A 16117-nucleotide genomic window follows, 5' to 3' on the forward strand; every position below is an offset into this window, starting at 1 on the left:
CACAACTTCCTTTCTTTTTTCCTTTTTAAAGGAATGAAAAAATCTCTTGGGTGCATCTTTTTGACCCCAGGCCATTAGCCTACCCTCATCTCACCTGCTCCTCAGTGACAGGGCTACAAGTCCAGGAAATGGTTTTGCCTCAAAGAGTTTCTTTACCTGATCCAAACGAAACACAGAACTTTGCTTGGAAGCCACGCGGCAAAGCCGTTTAGACCTTGTGCTCTGTAGTCGGAGCAGAGATCCGTCATTCACTACCCGGCCTTGTGCAAGTTACTTTCTCTGGGTTGCAATTTCCTCCTCCGTAAATTGAGCCCAACCTCCAGATCTAATCATAAGGCTGTGTTGTGAGACTAAAACAGGTAGAGCCAGTAAAGCATGGGGCACAGCTTCTGGTACAAAGGTAGCCATGGTTAGCTTTTCAAAGTGAAGTAACAATTTACCTTTGGGGGCATTTCGGAGGGTAGGATAAAATAAGTTTACCAACTGAAGAATCCCTCTGTCTGCCGATGCCAGTCGTTCACTGCTTTCTTGAGAGCTGTCCTCCCCCCACCTACTGTTTCCATCCCCCTTTCATTCTCCTCTGCCACCAGACTCCTCTCCCTTAACTGACCATAACAGGAAACTGACAACAAAATGGAGTTTGTTTGCCAACCACTAAGAGAACTTTAATGTCATTTATTAAGAGAGAGGCATATTTCTTTAAAACCGACAAAACCCATAGATACATTGCTTCCTACTTCTCTGAAGTGTTACCTGATGGTTTTACATAACCCTGGTGCCCCTTTGGCCAACAACAGTGAGGGGTTTGGGCTCTGGCACTCAATGCCCAGGGAGATGCCTCCTTGCTCTCCGTCGCTATGTGGCCTCGGGCAGGTTACTATTACCTGCTGCCTCTCTCGGTTCCTCTACCTGCAGACTGAGGATGCCCAATGGACTTTCCTCACGGAGCAGTTATGAGATTTAAATACGTTAATACACATTAAAGCACTTTAAACACACCTGAATCTCAGTAAGTGTCATTACTAGCTAGTCTCTCCATTTGCTTTCCACTTTTAATAGAAGAAAATGACAAACATATTTAAATCACTCTCCTTTATCTGCAGAAATAACCCCTCTTCTGAATTGGGTGTTTATCACATCAACTCACATTTTTGTACTTTCATAGATGTATGTAGCCATAAGACATACATGTTGGTTTACATGTAGTTGAAGCTTAAATGAATATATCATCCTGTGCATACCCTTCTATAATTACCATTTTTCTTTCAATGTTTTTTTTTAGATTTCCATATCAACAAAGGTTCTTCGATTTACTCACTTCAATCAAAATGTATAATCATAGTTTATTCATATTCCTGTTGTTAAACATTGACTCCCTTTTTTGCTTTTACAAAAGAGACTGCAGTAACCTGTCTTGTACATAGCTCCTTATCACACATGAGAAGTTTTCACAAGGAACTAGGGATGTCCTTGCTGGGTCACTGGGTCTATGCATCTTCAGCTACACTAGATACTGTCAAATTTCTCTCCCTTAAAATGGTACCAATTCATATTCCAAGCATCAGCAAATGAGAGTTCACCTTTACGTGATAGTGTCAGATTTTTAAATTTCTGCCAGTGGCCTGGGTATGAATATCTCAACTTGTCTTCCTAGGATTCCAATTGTGATTAAGTATTTTTTATTTTATTCAGTTATTTGCTGGTCAAAGACCTTACGTCTTCTTTGACATAATGAAATCCTAATTCGCCAATGAATGTTATACATTTTTCAAAGCATAAAAGAGAAACGATTCTGATTAGAGCTCCATTCGGCTTTGTCCAGTCATCAGAGTTTTACTTCTATGAGAATTAGCACATGCATTAAAAGAATGGCTTAGCTCAGAACTTCAAGAAGGGGGATTACCACTTATCTTCGTGTTTTCACTGAGTACACTGAGCATGCTCTGCACAACCCATACCTGCTTGCTGAGGAATGAATGCGTGAGCAATGATCAGCAGGCAGGCCCATGGGAAACACACACCTGAACTTACAGGTGCACCCAACAAATTCCCAGTGCCTGCTAAGCATCACGCACCGTGGGCAGGTGCCTTACTTGTTGCATCCGGTCCTGTGCAATCATTTACCAAGAACAAGCGCCTGTCCTGACTCTCAGCAGCCTCCAGAGCAAAGGGGATTATCCACAGGGCCTCCTGGGACTGCCTTTGACCGACACCTGTTCACTCACAAAGTTAAGAGACCGTGGATGTGCTTTCAAACCCATAACACGCGTTTTCATAAAATGGAAGCATTTAGAGTGGATTGTTGTTGTTGTTTTTTAATATATTTTATTGATTTTTCACAGAGAGAAAGGGAGAGGGATAGTTAGAAACATCGATGAGAGAGAAACATCCATCAGCTGCCTCCTGCACACCTCCCACTGGGGATGTGCCTACAACCAAGGTACATGCCCTTGACTGGAATCGAACCTGGGACCTTTCAGTCCGCAGGCCAACGCTCTATCCACTGAGCCAAACCAGTCATGGCGATTGTTTTTTTTTAAATATTTTTTTATTGATTTCAGAGGGAAATGGAGTGAGAGAGATAGAAACATCAATGATGAGACAGAATCATTGATTGGCTGCCTCCTATATGCCCTTCACTGGGGATCAAGCCTGCAACCCGGGCATGTGCCCTTGACCAAAATCGAACCTGGGACCCTTCAGTCTGCAGGCCGACACTCTATCCACTGAGCCAAACCAGCTAGGGCTAGAGTGTATTGTTTTGATACATGAAGAAAACATTGGCTAAAAGCCTTGCCCTAACCGATATGGCTCAGTGGATAGAGCGTCAGCCTGAGGACTCAAGGGTCCCAGGTTCGATTCCAGTCAAGGGCATGCACCTTGGTTGTGGACACATACCCAGTAGGGGGTGTGCAAGAGGCAGCTGATGGATGTTTCTCTCTCATCGATATTTCTAACTCTCTATCCCCCTCCCTTCCTCTCTGTAAAAAATCAATAAAATATATATATATTTTTAAAAAGCCTAGTACTACGTAGCAGATGCTACACAGACAGAAGAAAACCTACATTTGTGTTTTTCTCCTTTTAAACCTGGCCGTAAGCATCTCCCTGCACTCAATGCTTCCATTCCTCTCCCACCTAATGTCTATCATCACAATTCAAATATAGTTGGAAAATAATTCACACTTAGGAAATAATGCCTGTTTAGAAAGTAATTCACGTTCAGAAACCCGTCCCTTGTTTATTTTAAAATAGGCATCTAGAAGTTTCTCCCTTGAAGATGATGCTGGGGACACCCAAACACATCTGGGACCAGGGTGTCTTCTTTGCAGGCAGACGTGAGCCTCCTGGGTGACGGAATGTCTAGGAGCCTCCAGAGAAAGTACCGCCCAGGCGCCAGTTCCACGTGCTGAGGCGTGGTCTCTTTCACATTCAATTATCTGACGTTTTCACACGGAAAAAAACTATTAAATATATTTCTCCACTGGACTAATCTATGCCCAAATCATAAAGATACTACCTATTCCTTGAAAGTGAACTGGCACGAGGGTCAAAACTTTCCATCCACCCTAAGTGCTTTATTTCCCTCGAGCAGTTACAAATCATCTCAAAATTACCAATTTCCTGTTGGAACAAGTTAGGGGGGGAAATCAGAACAAGGAAAAACTATTAGTGGTACAAAAGCAGGGGGCAGAGCGGGGGGTGGGGGGGGGAAGCAATGGAAATAAGAACAAATAGGTTGAAAATGGAACTAGAGAATTAACTGAAAACTTAGATGGAGTGATCCATCCCAAAGTGGACAGGAGGCGCACACACCATCTGAAGGGTGTGTGGAAGGGAGGAATGTCAACCACAAAGGTCAAAGGCCAAGGACACAGACAGTGTACTGGCATTCGCACCACTGCTGAGGGAGCCGATAGCTGGCCAATGAGATTAGAAACATTGCCAGACACTGTACGTGAGCTCTGAGAGTTCAGGAAGGTAGAAACTCAATGGGGAGAGCTGCTATGCGTGCATCCCAGTTAAACTGCATCATGGTGAGGTTACCAGAAAAGCAGGGGCTGTTTATGGGGCAGCGCCTTTAGAGCGAGCATTGGTGTTCTTTTTAAAAGGCTATTACTTACTTTTGGAAAATTGAGTTTTTTTAAACATCCTTCACTGATTTTTCTCTAGATTGACTGGCCTACACGTAATTTAAACAAATATGAAATGCAGCCGTAACAGGTTTGGCTCAGTGGATAGAGCGTCAGCCTGCGGACTGAAGGGTCCCGGGTTCAATTCTGGTCAAGGGCATGTACCTTGGTTGTAGGCACATCTCCAGTGGGGAGTGTGCAGGAGGCAGCTGATCAATGTTTCTCTCTCATTAATGTTTCTAACTCTCTATCCCTCTCCCTTCCTCTCTGTAAAAAAAATCAATAAAATATATTTTTAAAAAAATATGAAATGCATGTTTTGAAGCAATACTGGTTATTATGAACTGACTGCCACAGAATCCAAAAGACACACAAAAGTGGTTCACGGCACTGTGTGTACTGAACCCCAAGCTGGCAGCTCCTCAAAGACAGAGACCCGCAGGCAGCGCCAGCACGACATAGCACCCCTCAAACAGGAAAGCTGTGGACAGGAGCAGAGGACGGCAGACTGGGCGCCTCCATCGTGTGAAAGGGGACCAATGGACGTTTCCCATCTGAGTAGCACAGGACCAGGCTCTCTAGGGTTCTGTCTGGCTTGGCAGTGGTGCTAGCTTACATGCACACAGCCTGCATGCTACCAAGACCCTCCACGCACTTCATGCAGCTCCGAAGGTGCTTCATGATGTCGCTCCCACTCTGCCAGGGAGCGAGGGGAGGTGGCAGAGGCTGGCTCCCTGCGACTGGGGAGCCGGTGGCAGTAGGTACTCTGAAACATCACTCCACCCCCACTATGGCACAGAAAGGTCTCACCGTCTCCAGCACAGTCTGGATATTCCCAAATCTTCCCTACGTGTATAACAAATGCAGATAAAACACAGGGGCAAAAACAGCTTCCAGAGCTTTGTCACATCCTCAGGAGTCTTTTACACTGTGTCCTGGTAAAATTACGAGAAGAGAAAAAAATGCCATACCTGCTTTACCTCCCCAATATGGATGTGCACTTTTTGCTTCTCTTCATATAAACATCTCAGGAAAGAAATAACCAATTCATTCTCTCGCTGCTCATTTCTTGGTCTTAATTTCTTTTAAAAAAAAAAAAGAAAAAGAAGAAGATATTACATTTATTTTTTTTATTGTCAACAAAACTGCTTAAATCATTCCTTTGGAAATGCTAACCACCTGTGTCCTTCCATTCATTAATTACTGTTTTTACCCAATCATCTCACTAGGGGGCACCAGTGATCCCAAAAAGGGAGATAATTTTTTAAAAGAAACAGTGGAACTAGCTGGTGGGCCAGATTTAGCTTTTGCCCTCTGATGTCCTTATGCCTAAAATAAATATTTCACATCAGATAGAGGCATAGTCAAAATATTTAATAAACAAATAGTCTTGAAAACAGAAGAAAAGAAGAAAATCTGTGTAAACACCCAGAGGTCAAAGAGCCATCGTGGCTACACATTTATAAACTCTGATGGTTAGTGAAATGGAAAGAAAAAGAGCGACTGGGCCCAGGGTCATGGCTCTATATGTCACATGTGTTCGTCAGCAAGCACTTTCTGCCACAAGGCATGAACTCGCACACAAAATGTCATGGCACTGACTCCATTTTTTTTTTCTATTTAAAAAATTCTCTCCACATCCTTTACTTTTCAGGCAGGGTGGTGGCAAAGCGCAGGGGAGTCGGAATGAGGACCTGGAGGCCGGAGGTGCTGCCTGGATGTGTGACCAAAGGCGTAGTTTAACTTAGCTTCCTCGTCCGTTCAAATGAAGCTGGTGGACGAGACACACTAACGGTCTCCTCCAGCCCCCAGTCTTTGGATTTGAAATTACCAGTCAGAGTTCATTTTTAGAAGACCACCCAACTTAATGGCTTCTTTTCACTGAATATGAAGAAAACAAAGCTGAACTGCTCTGGAGATACACAAAACGTCTAGTCTATAAACTTCGGAAATGCATCTTTTTTAGATGGACAATTATCCATTGTCCGGCTCCTGGACCTCTCCCCCTACTCCACACTTCTAGCCTGCCCTTGAAGCAAAGTCAGGGTGCGATAAATGGACCCACTCTACAAGCATCCGAGTCTGGGCTGATGCTACTCTTAGCAACCTCCTCCCCCAGCTAACGAAGGAACAATGATTTCACCCTTCATGCCATGGGCTTTAGAAGGAAAGGCAACACTAACCTAGACCTTCTGACATTCGATCTCTTAAAGAAAAAGGTCACTTTAAAAAATAAGTTGTTCCTGTTACTCAAGGAAAATACAGTGAATAAGTAGAAGGGTTTATTATTATTATTATTATTACTAGGGGCCCGGTGCACGAAATTCGTGCACTGGGTGTGTGTGGGGGGGAGTGTCCCTCAGCCCAGCCTGTCCCCTCTCACATACTGGGAGCCCTCAGGCGTTGACCCCCATCACCCTCCAATCGCAGGATCGGCCCCTTGCCCAGGCCTGACGCCTCTGGCCTAGGCATCCGGCCCGGGCAGCAGGGACCTGCAGCTGCAGCGGCCCCACGATCGTGGGCTTCGCTTTAGGCCCAGGCAAGGGACCCCTAGCTCCCGGGACTGCCAGCTTCGACCGTGCCCAGCTCCCATCACTGGCTCCACCCCTACTTCCTGCTATCACTGGCCAGGGCGGCAAAGGCACCTGATTCTCCGATCATGGCTGGGGGGCAGGGCAAAGGCGGCCCTGCCCCCCAGCTCTTAGCTCCCCCCTGGGTTTCCGATCACTGTCAGTGGCAGGGGGCTTCTTCCTGCTTTCCCTTTCGCCTCCCTGCATTGTGCCTACATATGCAAATTAACCGCCATCTTGTTGGCAGTTAACTGCCAATCTTAGTTGGCAGTTAATATGCATATAGCCCTGATTAGCCAATGAAAAGGGTAGCTCGTACGCCAATTACCATTTTTCTCTTTTATTAGTATTGATTATTATTATTATTGAGGACCTTCTGTTCTTTCAAATTTCAGATTTAAGGATTAAAAATTTTAGAAGCTAGAACAGATGCTCCCCACCTGGATTCCAAGCCATGAACCTTGATGTTATAAAACTATACACGTTTTATTCAACAAGTGGATTTCTCCAGGGGAAGGTCCCATCGGATCTTCAGTAAAGGAAAGTGGTGATGAGGACCACAATCCCAGCTTAGCCCTGCTGACCCAGGGAGGTAATGCGGATCTGTGAGTTTAAAAGCCCAGGAAGCTATCGCAACTCATTCGCTTTCAGTGGGAGTGGAAATGGCACACCCACTTTTAGAGACAGCTGGCAGCTTTTTACAAAACTAAACACACTCTCATCATACAATCGAGAGATTGCACTGCTTAGAATTTTCCCCAATGAGTTGAAAATTTATGTCCACACAGAAACCTGCATGTAAATGTTTACAGCAGATTTATAATAGCCAAAAGTTATAAGCAACCCAGATGTCCTCCTTCAGTGGATGAATGGATAAACTGTTCCATTCGAGACAACGGAATATTATTCGGCGCTAAAAAGAAAAGAGCTATCAAGCCATGAAAAGACCTACGGGAACCTTAAATGCATATTGTTAAGTGAAAGAAGCCAATCTGAAAAGACTATAGTCTGTATGATTCCAACTATATGACAATGTGGAAAAGATGAAACCAGAGACAATAAAAAGATCAGTGGTTGCCTGGGGTTTAGAGGACTGGAGATGGGGGGGGGGGGGGGAGGGACAGGCAAAACGCAGAGGAATTTTAGGACAGTGAAACAGTTCTGGATGATACCATAACGGTGTACACACATCTTTATACATCTGTCAAACCTACAGATGTACCACACCGAGAGTGAGCCCCGGTAAACTGTGGACTTTAGTGAATAATAATGCATCATCAATGGTAACAACTGTACCTCACTTAGGCCACATGTTATTAACAGGGGAAACTGGCTGGGGTGGGAGGCACAGAGGTGGGAGCTTGCATGGGAACACTCTGTACTTTGCACCCAATTTACTGAAAAACTAAAACCACTCTAAAGAATAAAGTCCATTTTATTTTTTTTTAAAGTTCAGAAAAGAGGAGCAGAAAGGAATTACACGAGGCCCCTCAGCAGACGCAGGCAGCGAGGGCTGACCCACTCTTTCTTCTCTTGCATCTTTTAATGCAAACTTCCGGCTACTCTCACAAGAAAATGTGTATTTTTCTTGGAGAAATTCTTCATAATCGTTATTTCAAAATATATATTTTAAAAAGGCTAAGAATGCAGGAATAAAGAGCATTATGGATGCATTTTCTTGTCCTCAAAGGCTACGTGCAAGGAACTATTCGGAAGGCCAGAAACGAGAGCTCAGCTGAGCACAGTTGCTGCACGTTAAAAACTGAAGCCGAGAACCAGAGGCCGCGTCACGGGCTCGTTAAACATCACAGAAAAGTCACTAGAGCAGGAAGCACGTTTTCATGGTGGCATGCAAGGCCAAGAATACACCCTTCCTTAAAACAACACGGGTAGGGGCTCCCATTCCATTGAGTTAAATGATCAGCGAGGTGTCTTCTCCCCCTAACTCCCACATGACGTCACCATCCTCCCTCGTGGCAAATCATGGTTTCCGAAAGGTGGTTTCACTGTATAGACATTCATGGGTCAGAGAGGCAAGTCAGAGGGGGAGAACAGTGTGGAACCAAGCTGGGTCACATCGCTTTTCAGTCAAAAATTAACTTGCTTTTGTTCAAAATTAATCTACGGTGTCAGGAGCCGGGGCAGGGTTCTGAGGAGTTGGCAATGCTCCTGCTTTTTTAAAATCTTGGTGCCAGTGCACAGGTGGGTCAACTTGTAAGAAATCCCCTGAACTACACACCACTGACGTGTGCACTTTCCTCCAGTTATGTTATACTGCAATGTTTACAACAACAATAAGAAAACAATGAACTGCCTGTTAAGTAACAAAGTCAACTTTGTTACCTGTGTCTTAACCTTATTTCTACGAGGAGCCTACAAACTGGTGGTAAATGCAATTAAAGATAAATTCTCAGCGCTGACTGAGAACGCTAAGCGCTCCGGGCGCCTGTGGTCTTTGGAGCCAATGACTAAAAACGGCCACGCCCACCGGGACAGGACACTCCGGCACCTTTTTAAAAATGGCAATCGAATCCTATAAGAAATCATTTTAAGACCGTAGGAAATCCAAAGGAGGTGATCCATTTTCTTTACAAAATGAAACATAGCTCTTCTGCCCATTGGTCTTTAACTGGCGAAAAGCCGTGTTGTTTAGCCCATCATGGACACCTACTGAAGGTACATCCACTTGATTTATCTACTCAGGACGAGTGCAGTCATCCCCTGAAACACGGGCACTCAGATGAAGAGAGTTGGATCTGGAGACATTTCCTTCCCTCGCCCTCCCTGGGCCTCAACGCAGTTTCTCAGACTCAGAGGGCCAGCCTGGACGCGGCACCTCCGCCAGCAGGCGGCTGCTTGGGACGCCAGCAAGACTCTGGGAGTCACTGTCACGCCTGCCCAGTTGGATATGTTCGATGTCTTTCTTCAGTGATGACTGTGCAACTTCACTCAATACTACACATTTCAAACAGACCAGACAGACAGACATGTGGCTGGCTGTGCAGTGTCGTCAGGAGTCCTCCTAGAGAGAGGAAGGCTAACAGGCCCCCAGCGCCCACTGGCCCCAGGTCAGCATGTCTGCAGCAGTGACCATCTCCAGCACCATCTGCACAATAATCACTCCTCTCTCTTTCTTCATGGTTCTGTTTGGGTTGCATTTTATTTTACATTGAGCATTTATTTACAAAAACATGATTGCGTATGCTTCAATAACTATTTAGGTGGTCACGTGCCACACATTTCAATAATACTAGTAATAGTATTTGTCTTATGGAAGTGTGCCGTGGGAGAGTTCTGCAGAAACAAACCACCTCCAGGAAGGACGGTGTGGAGGAAGAGATGAGCCACTCTCCTTATAAGAGGACTCGTGACCCCACAAAGTACCTTCTTCTTTATGAAGTTTTTGAAACGTATGATTTTTCAAACACATTAGCAGGCACTGCTGCCTAAAAAGAAACCAATGACGTGGTTCGTAAAATGTTTTACAAAACTACAAATGGGCATTGAGGAAATAATTCAACAAGACGATCAATAAGCCATTAGACTAAAGAAGAGATCATGTCAAATTCGTATCATTCAAGAAAGAGCCACACATACGCTGACGGAGGACAAAGTCGGAGCTGGCTTTTGTAACCCATGACTTCCCTTTGGTATTTAAACCAATCAAAAAAACTAGTCTTCTAGGGGCCTTAGGAGATTAACTGAGTACACTATTTTTTAAATGTTTTTATTGATTTTAGAAAGAGAGGAAGGGAGAAGGAGAGAGAGAGAGACGGACAGAAACATCGATGAGAGAGAAACATTGATTGGCTGCCTCCTGCACACCCCCCGCCCCCCACGCAACCTAGGCATGTGCCCTGACCAGGAATGGAAGCAGCGACCTCTTGGTGCATGGGACATCGCTCAACCCACTGAGTCACACCAGCCAGGCTAACTGAGTGCACTTTTTAAAAGTAAAACTGTGTCACCATTTTTCTCTACAGCCTCTTTGCCATATGTACTCAGTGTGCAGGTCAAAGAGAATCTCAAATTATATCCATCAGACACTTCTCATTGCTGCAGAAAGAAACATGTGAGTTTCCTATCCTGAAGCATCGCACTGTTTGGGGAAAGCTGCTTACACAGTGCTGTCTACATAAAGAAAACCCACACTGGGGAGGACTATGCCTCTTCTACGCTGGCTGGCAGGGTGCTCCCCAACGTGACTTGATAGCACTTTGGAAGTGCATTAATTATCAGAAGCAAATTACCACCCATTCACCCATTTACCCATTGATGAACTCCACATGCAAATCACATTCAACCTGTCTAACATACTGTGTACTTGGAACTCTAAAGATCCTTCAAGGGAAAGCAAATTGGTGTGTCTCAAGTGGACTCAGAAGAAAAATGTAAAGCCAATTAAAAGTCATGAAGATGACATCCTAAGCTATCTACGAAAGTTAGAAAACTTTCTGTGCTTTCCTTCTACTACATATGCCAGCCTTACAGCGGGAGGAGCACGGGGATAAAGAGAGCTTTAACATGTGGTTACTTTTGCACACTCACAGGAAACAGACCATGGGCCCTAACTGTTGAGCCTTTCCCCCAGCGAGGAGGGAGGCTGGAGCCTTCTCCTACTGTCTTAACGACCCCTCTATTCGCAGGACCTCTGCCGCTCTCCTCCCCCTCAAGAAGAGATATTTATTCTTTGTTTCGATGTGCTCAACTCCCTAGAAAAAATGCCAGAAAGCCATAGAAAATGCCCTGGGCCACAGTAGACATGACATTTCTGATGAGCTCATTAAAGAGTCAGAATGAACAGGTCCCAGGCGTGCAGGCACACACAGCGAGCTTGGTTTTTTTCTGTATTTTGTTTAGGTTTGACATAGTCTACCGTTCTAAGGAGACAACGTCATCTACATTTATTTAAAAAACTAAAGAAAATTAAGACAGGAGGAACAATTAATGTTCAACGTCATGTAGAAAATGGCATCTCCTGCAACTCGCTACTCGGAGCCAAACTCCTTGGAGAAGGGTGGCAGAGGTTTCCCACGGAGCAGAGGAGTGCTCAGGGACGAAAGTCCAGGTCCCTCTCCCGGGCTGGAAGAGGTTCTTCCACTTTGTAATTTCTCTCACTCTGAAATGGTATTTTTATGAGAGCATTCCCCCTGGCTGGTTTTGTTGTTTTCACTCAAAAACCAAGACCTGATGTGAATCTGCAATTCCGACCTGGCCCTTCGACGGGGCTGTTCCAGCTTAAACCAAGCGGAGTTGGGGCCACTTCCCGGGGGCCGTGACAGCTCTGGTCTCCTATTGCTCAAAAATGACATTTCACAAGGGGCTGCTGCCTCTTCTTCCCGTTTGGAAAGGCCCGCTCCCACTGTACCTGCACCTCCTCAAAAACCATTGCTTGCTCCTGATTGGTTAACGTTGTCAGGTGCTTCTGGAGTTCTAGTTTGGTTTTAGAAGAATTCATTCCTATTAAGAGAAAAAAAAAAGAGTGATGAAAACATGTAAAAGTTATGAGGTAGAGTGAACACTTCTATACTCATTCCTTTGACATTCTACCGACCCACTGCAGGCCTTCAAAATTTTATGGAAATCCTAACCAATAAAGTTGATAATGGCAATGACAACAACTAACAGTTTTTAGTTGAGCCCTCAATGGACCAGGTACTGTCTTAAACATCAGGCCTCCATCATATCATTCCATGCTCAGAACAATCTGATGAAAAGGGTTTTATTATCCCCATTTTACAGGTAAGGAAACTGAGACCCAGAGAGTTTATATAATTTCCAAAAACCACAACCTTGACTCTACCTCAGGTCTATGTGGTTCCAAATTACTTTTTGGCCACTGCTCCATGTTAAAACCCCTCACACAATCAGAATGTTGTCCTCAAAAAATGATAAATTCTCAACCTGGCCTGGTATCTCAGCGGTTAGAGCACCATCCCAATATGCCAAGGTTGTGGGTTCGATCCCCAATCAGGGCACATATAAGAATTAACCAACAAATGCATAAATAAGTGGGACAACAAATCAATGTTTCTCTCTCTCAATTTTAAAAATTAAAAAAAGAAAATGATAAATTCTCATGAGTATTTGCTCTCAACATCTTTTCTTAAGGAGAAATAACTACTACTCCATTTGAAAACTGACCAACATATTTCTCTTGCATGTTATATTCCTGCACATAAAATTGAGTCATGTGATTAACTACTTTCCTCTTACCACCACTTGCTTATTAATATTCTTACGACAATTTAATAACCATTACAGAGGATTCTGAGAAAAAGTTATAAAAATAAAGCCATAGTTTTAGTGCCCATTAGTGTCTAATACTTAGAACATTCTTTCTCCACACAGACATGGCTCAGACCCTGTCTTGCCTTTTCTTGGTGCCAGAGATAAATGTTCCACACGATGAGATTTAGGATGAAATGAAAACAACCACTGTGCGTATAGACATACCTCGTTTCACTGTACTTCACTGCCCTCTGACGATATTGCATTTTTACAGGCTGGAGGTTTGTGGCAACCTCCAGCAATTAGATTACAATTTGCTGAAGGCACAGATAATGGCTAGCATTTTTTAACAATAAAGTATTTTTAATTGAGGTATGTACATTTTTTTTCAGACATAATGCTAGTACAGAATGTAGTGTAAACATAACTTTTATACGCATGGGAAACCAAAAAATTCGTGTGACTCGTGCTTTTACTGTGATATTTGCTGTATTGTGGTGGTCTGGCCTGAACCCATAACATCTCTGAGGGATGCCTGTGCTTTTATTCCAAGGATGACCCTCTCCTTATCCACCTGCCACTCTCTTCTCCTCCCAAGAGTGAGCCCCCGGCAGGCGTCGGGCCTGTCCTCTAGAGCCTCAGAGCCATGATGAACTGATACAGCTAAGAGGGGACACCTCCCAAATCTGGACCCGGAACTTGGAAATCATGCCAGCTTCACAGGTGAGCTTGCTGGGGTCTAGAGAAGACAGGTGACTTGTCCAAGGTCAGGAGCCAACAGCAGCCAAGCCTGCCCCAGCGCCCCTCCCTCCTGCGGCCCCTGCTCACACTGCTGCAGCCATCTCAGCTTCCAGGAAGTCCCTCCCACCTTCTTTTGCCAATATTGCTGTGCCACGTCACTCAATACCACACGCAAAATCTCATTTGATCCTCAGAATAATCCTTGGAGTGGGCACTATTTCTAGTAATAAAGGTGTAGATGGAGAAACTGAGGCGCGGTGAAGTCAAGTACAGTGGGGCCCTGACTTACAAGTGTCCCGACTAACGAGTTTTTTGAGATACCAGCTGTCTCTCGGCCGATTTTTTGCATTGAGTTGATAGAGTAATTTGAGTTAACGAGCTCCTTAACGAGCTCGGTCTCGGATCGAATTAAACTCGTAGTCGAGGCCCCACTGTATTCTGTCCAAGGTCGTCAGCTAAGTAAGGGACAGAGTTAGAATCTGAGCCATGTCCGTTTGCCTCCGGGGTTCACTCTGAAACCCTCGCTGCCTCCCTTCTGCCCGGAGAGTCAGGTGGTCTGACACATGAGGGCGTCGGTACCAAGGGAGTCAATTCACAGGTGGGCAAGAGCGCAGCAAGGCCAGATGGGTTTTGTCAGAGCAAATTCAGGTGCTCCCCTGGCAAGATGTCAGGTCTTAGAAGGCAGGGAGACAAATAGTTGATTTTACTGTTGGTGTTGAAATTTACAGTAACATAAGCCCTCACTAATCATTAACCAACACTCCTCCTTGCATATGGAGATGTTTCAGACAGTGTCAGCTTCCTAGTTTGGACACACTGTATTGTTTGCTGAGACATCCCCAGCTGGAGAGAAACCCAAGCGCTAAGGAGTTAGACGAATCGTACGCTTCTCGCAGTCTTCGGTGAAATCACGCAGGGAGACTGTTCCTCATACTCAGCAGGCACGAGGAGATCCTTCGCCAAGTTTCCTCCTTGTCTTCAGGATGCCTTGGCGCATTCGGTCCTTCCTGCCCAACCAACTCAAAGCAGAGGGGCCCACCCAGTCTGCCCGTTTACCCACACCTTCCCCGTGGCTTCGCACCACCTTCAGCGCCTCCTGGTGGTTTCTGCAGCGAGGTGGCGCACTCCCTACGTGATGCCAAAAGGCTTTAGAGGGGGAAAGGGAGGCAAGGAAGAGGTAACCAGAGTCAAGGGCATTCCCAAACCACAACCCCGCAGCCCCATGGGGCGCCCGCCTTCACACTGTCACTGCGGAAAAGGCTCTCCTGGGAGCTCTGACGCATGGCCTGGCTCAGCCTAGGCGAGTTCGCTTAGAGTGCAAAGGGAAACCTCCGATCACCTGTTTTTCTTTTTAGTGAAAGCACAATTCATTCTAGTAATTCTGAAAATGCTCCTCTAAACTCTAAGATAAGCAAAACACGATGTGAATCCTACGAGCAGAGGCACACAATTCAAATCCAACCCGAGCACGCCTGCACCGCTCACGTGGTGTAAGTGCACCGCAGAGTGGTGTGGCCAACGTCGTCAATGTGTACTGTGTATTTATCGCATTGTATTTTATTTTTATTTCTTGTTAATTCTTACCCGAGGATATCTTTCCATTGATTTTTTAGAGAGAGTGGGAAGGTTGGGAGGAGACAAGAGAGAGAGAAATATCGATCTGAGAGACACACTTCGACCAGCTGCCTTCTGCACGCACCCCGACTGGGGCCAGGGATCAAGCCTGCAACTGAGGTACGTGCCCTTGACGGGAACAGAGCCCGGGACCCTTCAGTCCGTGGGCTGGTGCTCTATCCACTGAGCCAAACTGGCCACGGCTATTTATTGTATTTTATACATTCCGGGGCTTAACGTGGCTACATCCATTAACACAGCGCAGTCTTGAAGTCTTTTGTTTTTGTGGCCTTGTCATTGGTCCTCTCCACAGTTTACGCAGTCATTGGCCAAACTCTGTGATCCCATGAGAACTGCTCTTATGGAACATGAGAGCATGAGCTTTAATAAGCCGCTCACTTCGCTGTGCTGATTAGAATGCAACGGAGCAAACAGCAAGGGCTCCGACTGTTCAGAGTGACGAGCCCCGTCCCTGCGGAGGACGCCTCTAACGGTGCCCTCTGCACTCCGGAAAGGCGCCCATCATGCAGGCAAAGCATACCTTCCCCAGCCTACGCGAGGGATGTTTACACATCAGCACGGCTTCCTGCTTTGCTGAGATTTCATCCAGTGAAAGATGAATTAAATGATAATTCCCAAACCTCAGCGGCAAAATTCCCACCCTGAGTACACTTTTCAGCTATAACGTTCTGAAAGCTAAGCCAGACCAAGGAAAGCTTTACTGGGGGGACTCTGGAACCCTTCCAGTGCCTACGATCACAACCTGCTTTATCTTCCAGGCCAAAGTCACCACGGGCCCCTTAGTCAGTTCCGAAGGGGCATTTCCAT

General features: G+C 45.4%; 1 protein-coding gene across 6 annotated transcripts in view; it reads right to left on the minus strand.

Moving 5' to 3' along the window:
- TBC1D1 (TBC1 domain family member 1) overlaps window positions 1–16117 on the minus strand; it is a 210709-nt gene that overhangs the window by 81561 nt on the left and 113031 nt on the right. For all 6 annotated transcript variants that reach the window (XM_059673412.1, XM_059673429.1, XM_059673419.1 and 3 more), the window contains 2 exons: window positions 12072–12163; window positions 5105–5215 (listed from right to left, as the gene is read on the minus strand). In XM_059673412.1, the coding sequence (XP_059529395.1) occupies window positions 5105–5215; window positions 12072–12163 (203 nt within the window). The remainder of the gene's footprint in view (window positions 1–5104; window positions 5216–12071; window positions 12164–16117) is intronic.

Source organism: Myotis daubentonii, chromosome 1 (genome assembly GCF_963259705.1).
Source record: "Myotis daubentonii chromosome 1, mMyoDau2.1, whole genome shotgun sequence".
NCBI classification, from domain to species: Eukaryota; Metazoa; Chordata; class Mammalia; order Chiroptera; family Vespertilionidae; genus Myotis; species Myotis daubentonii.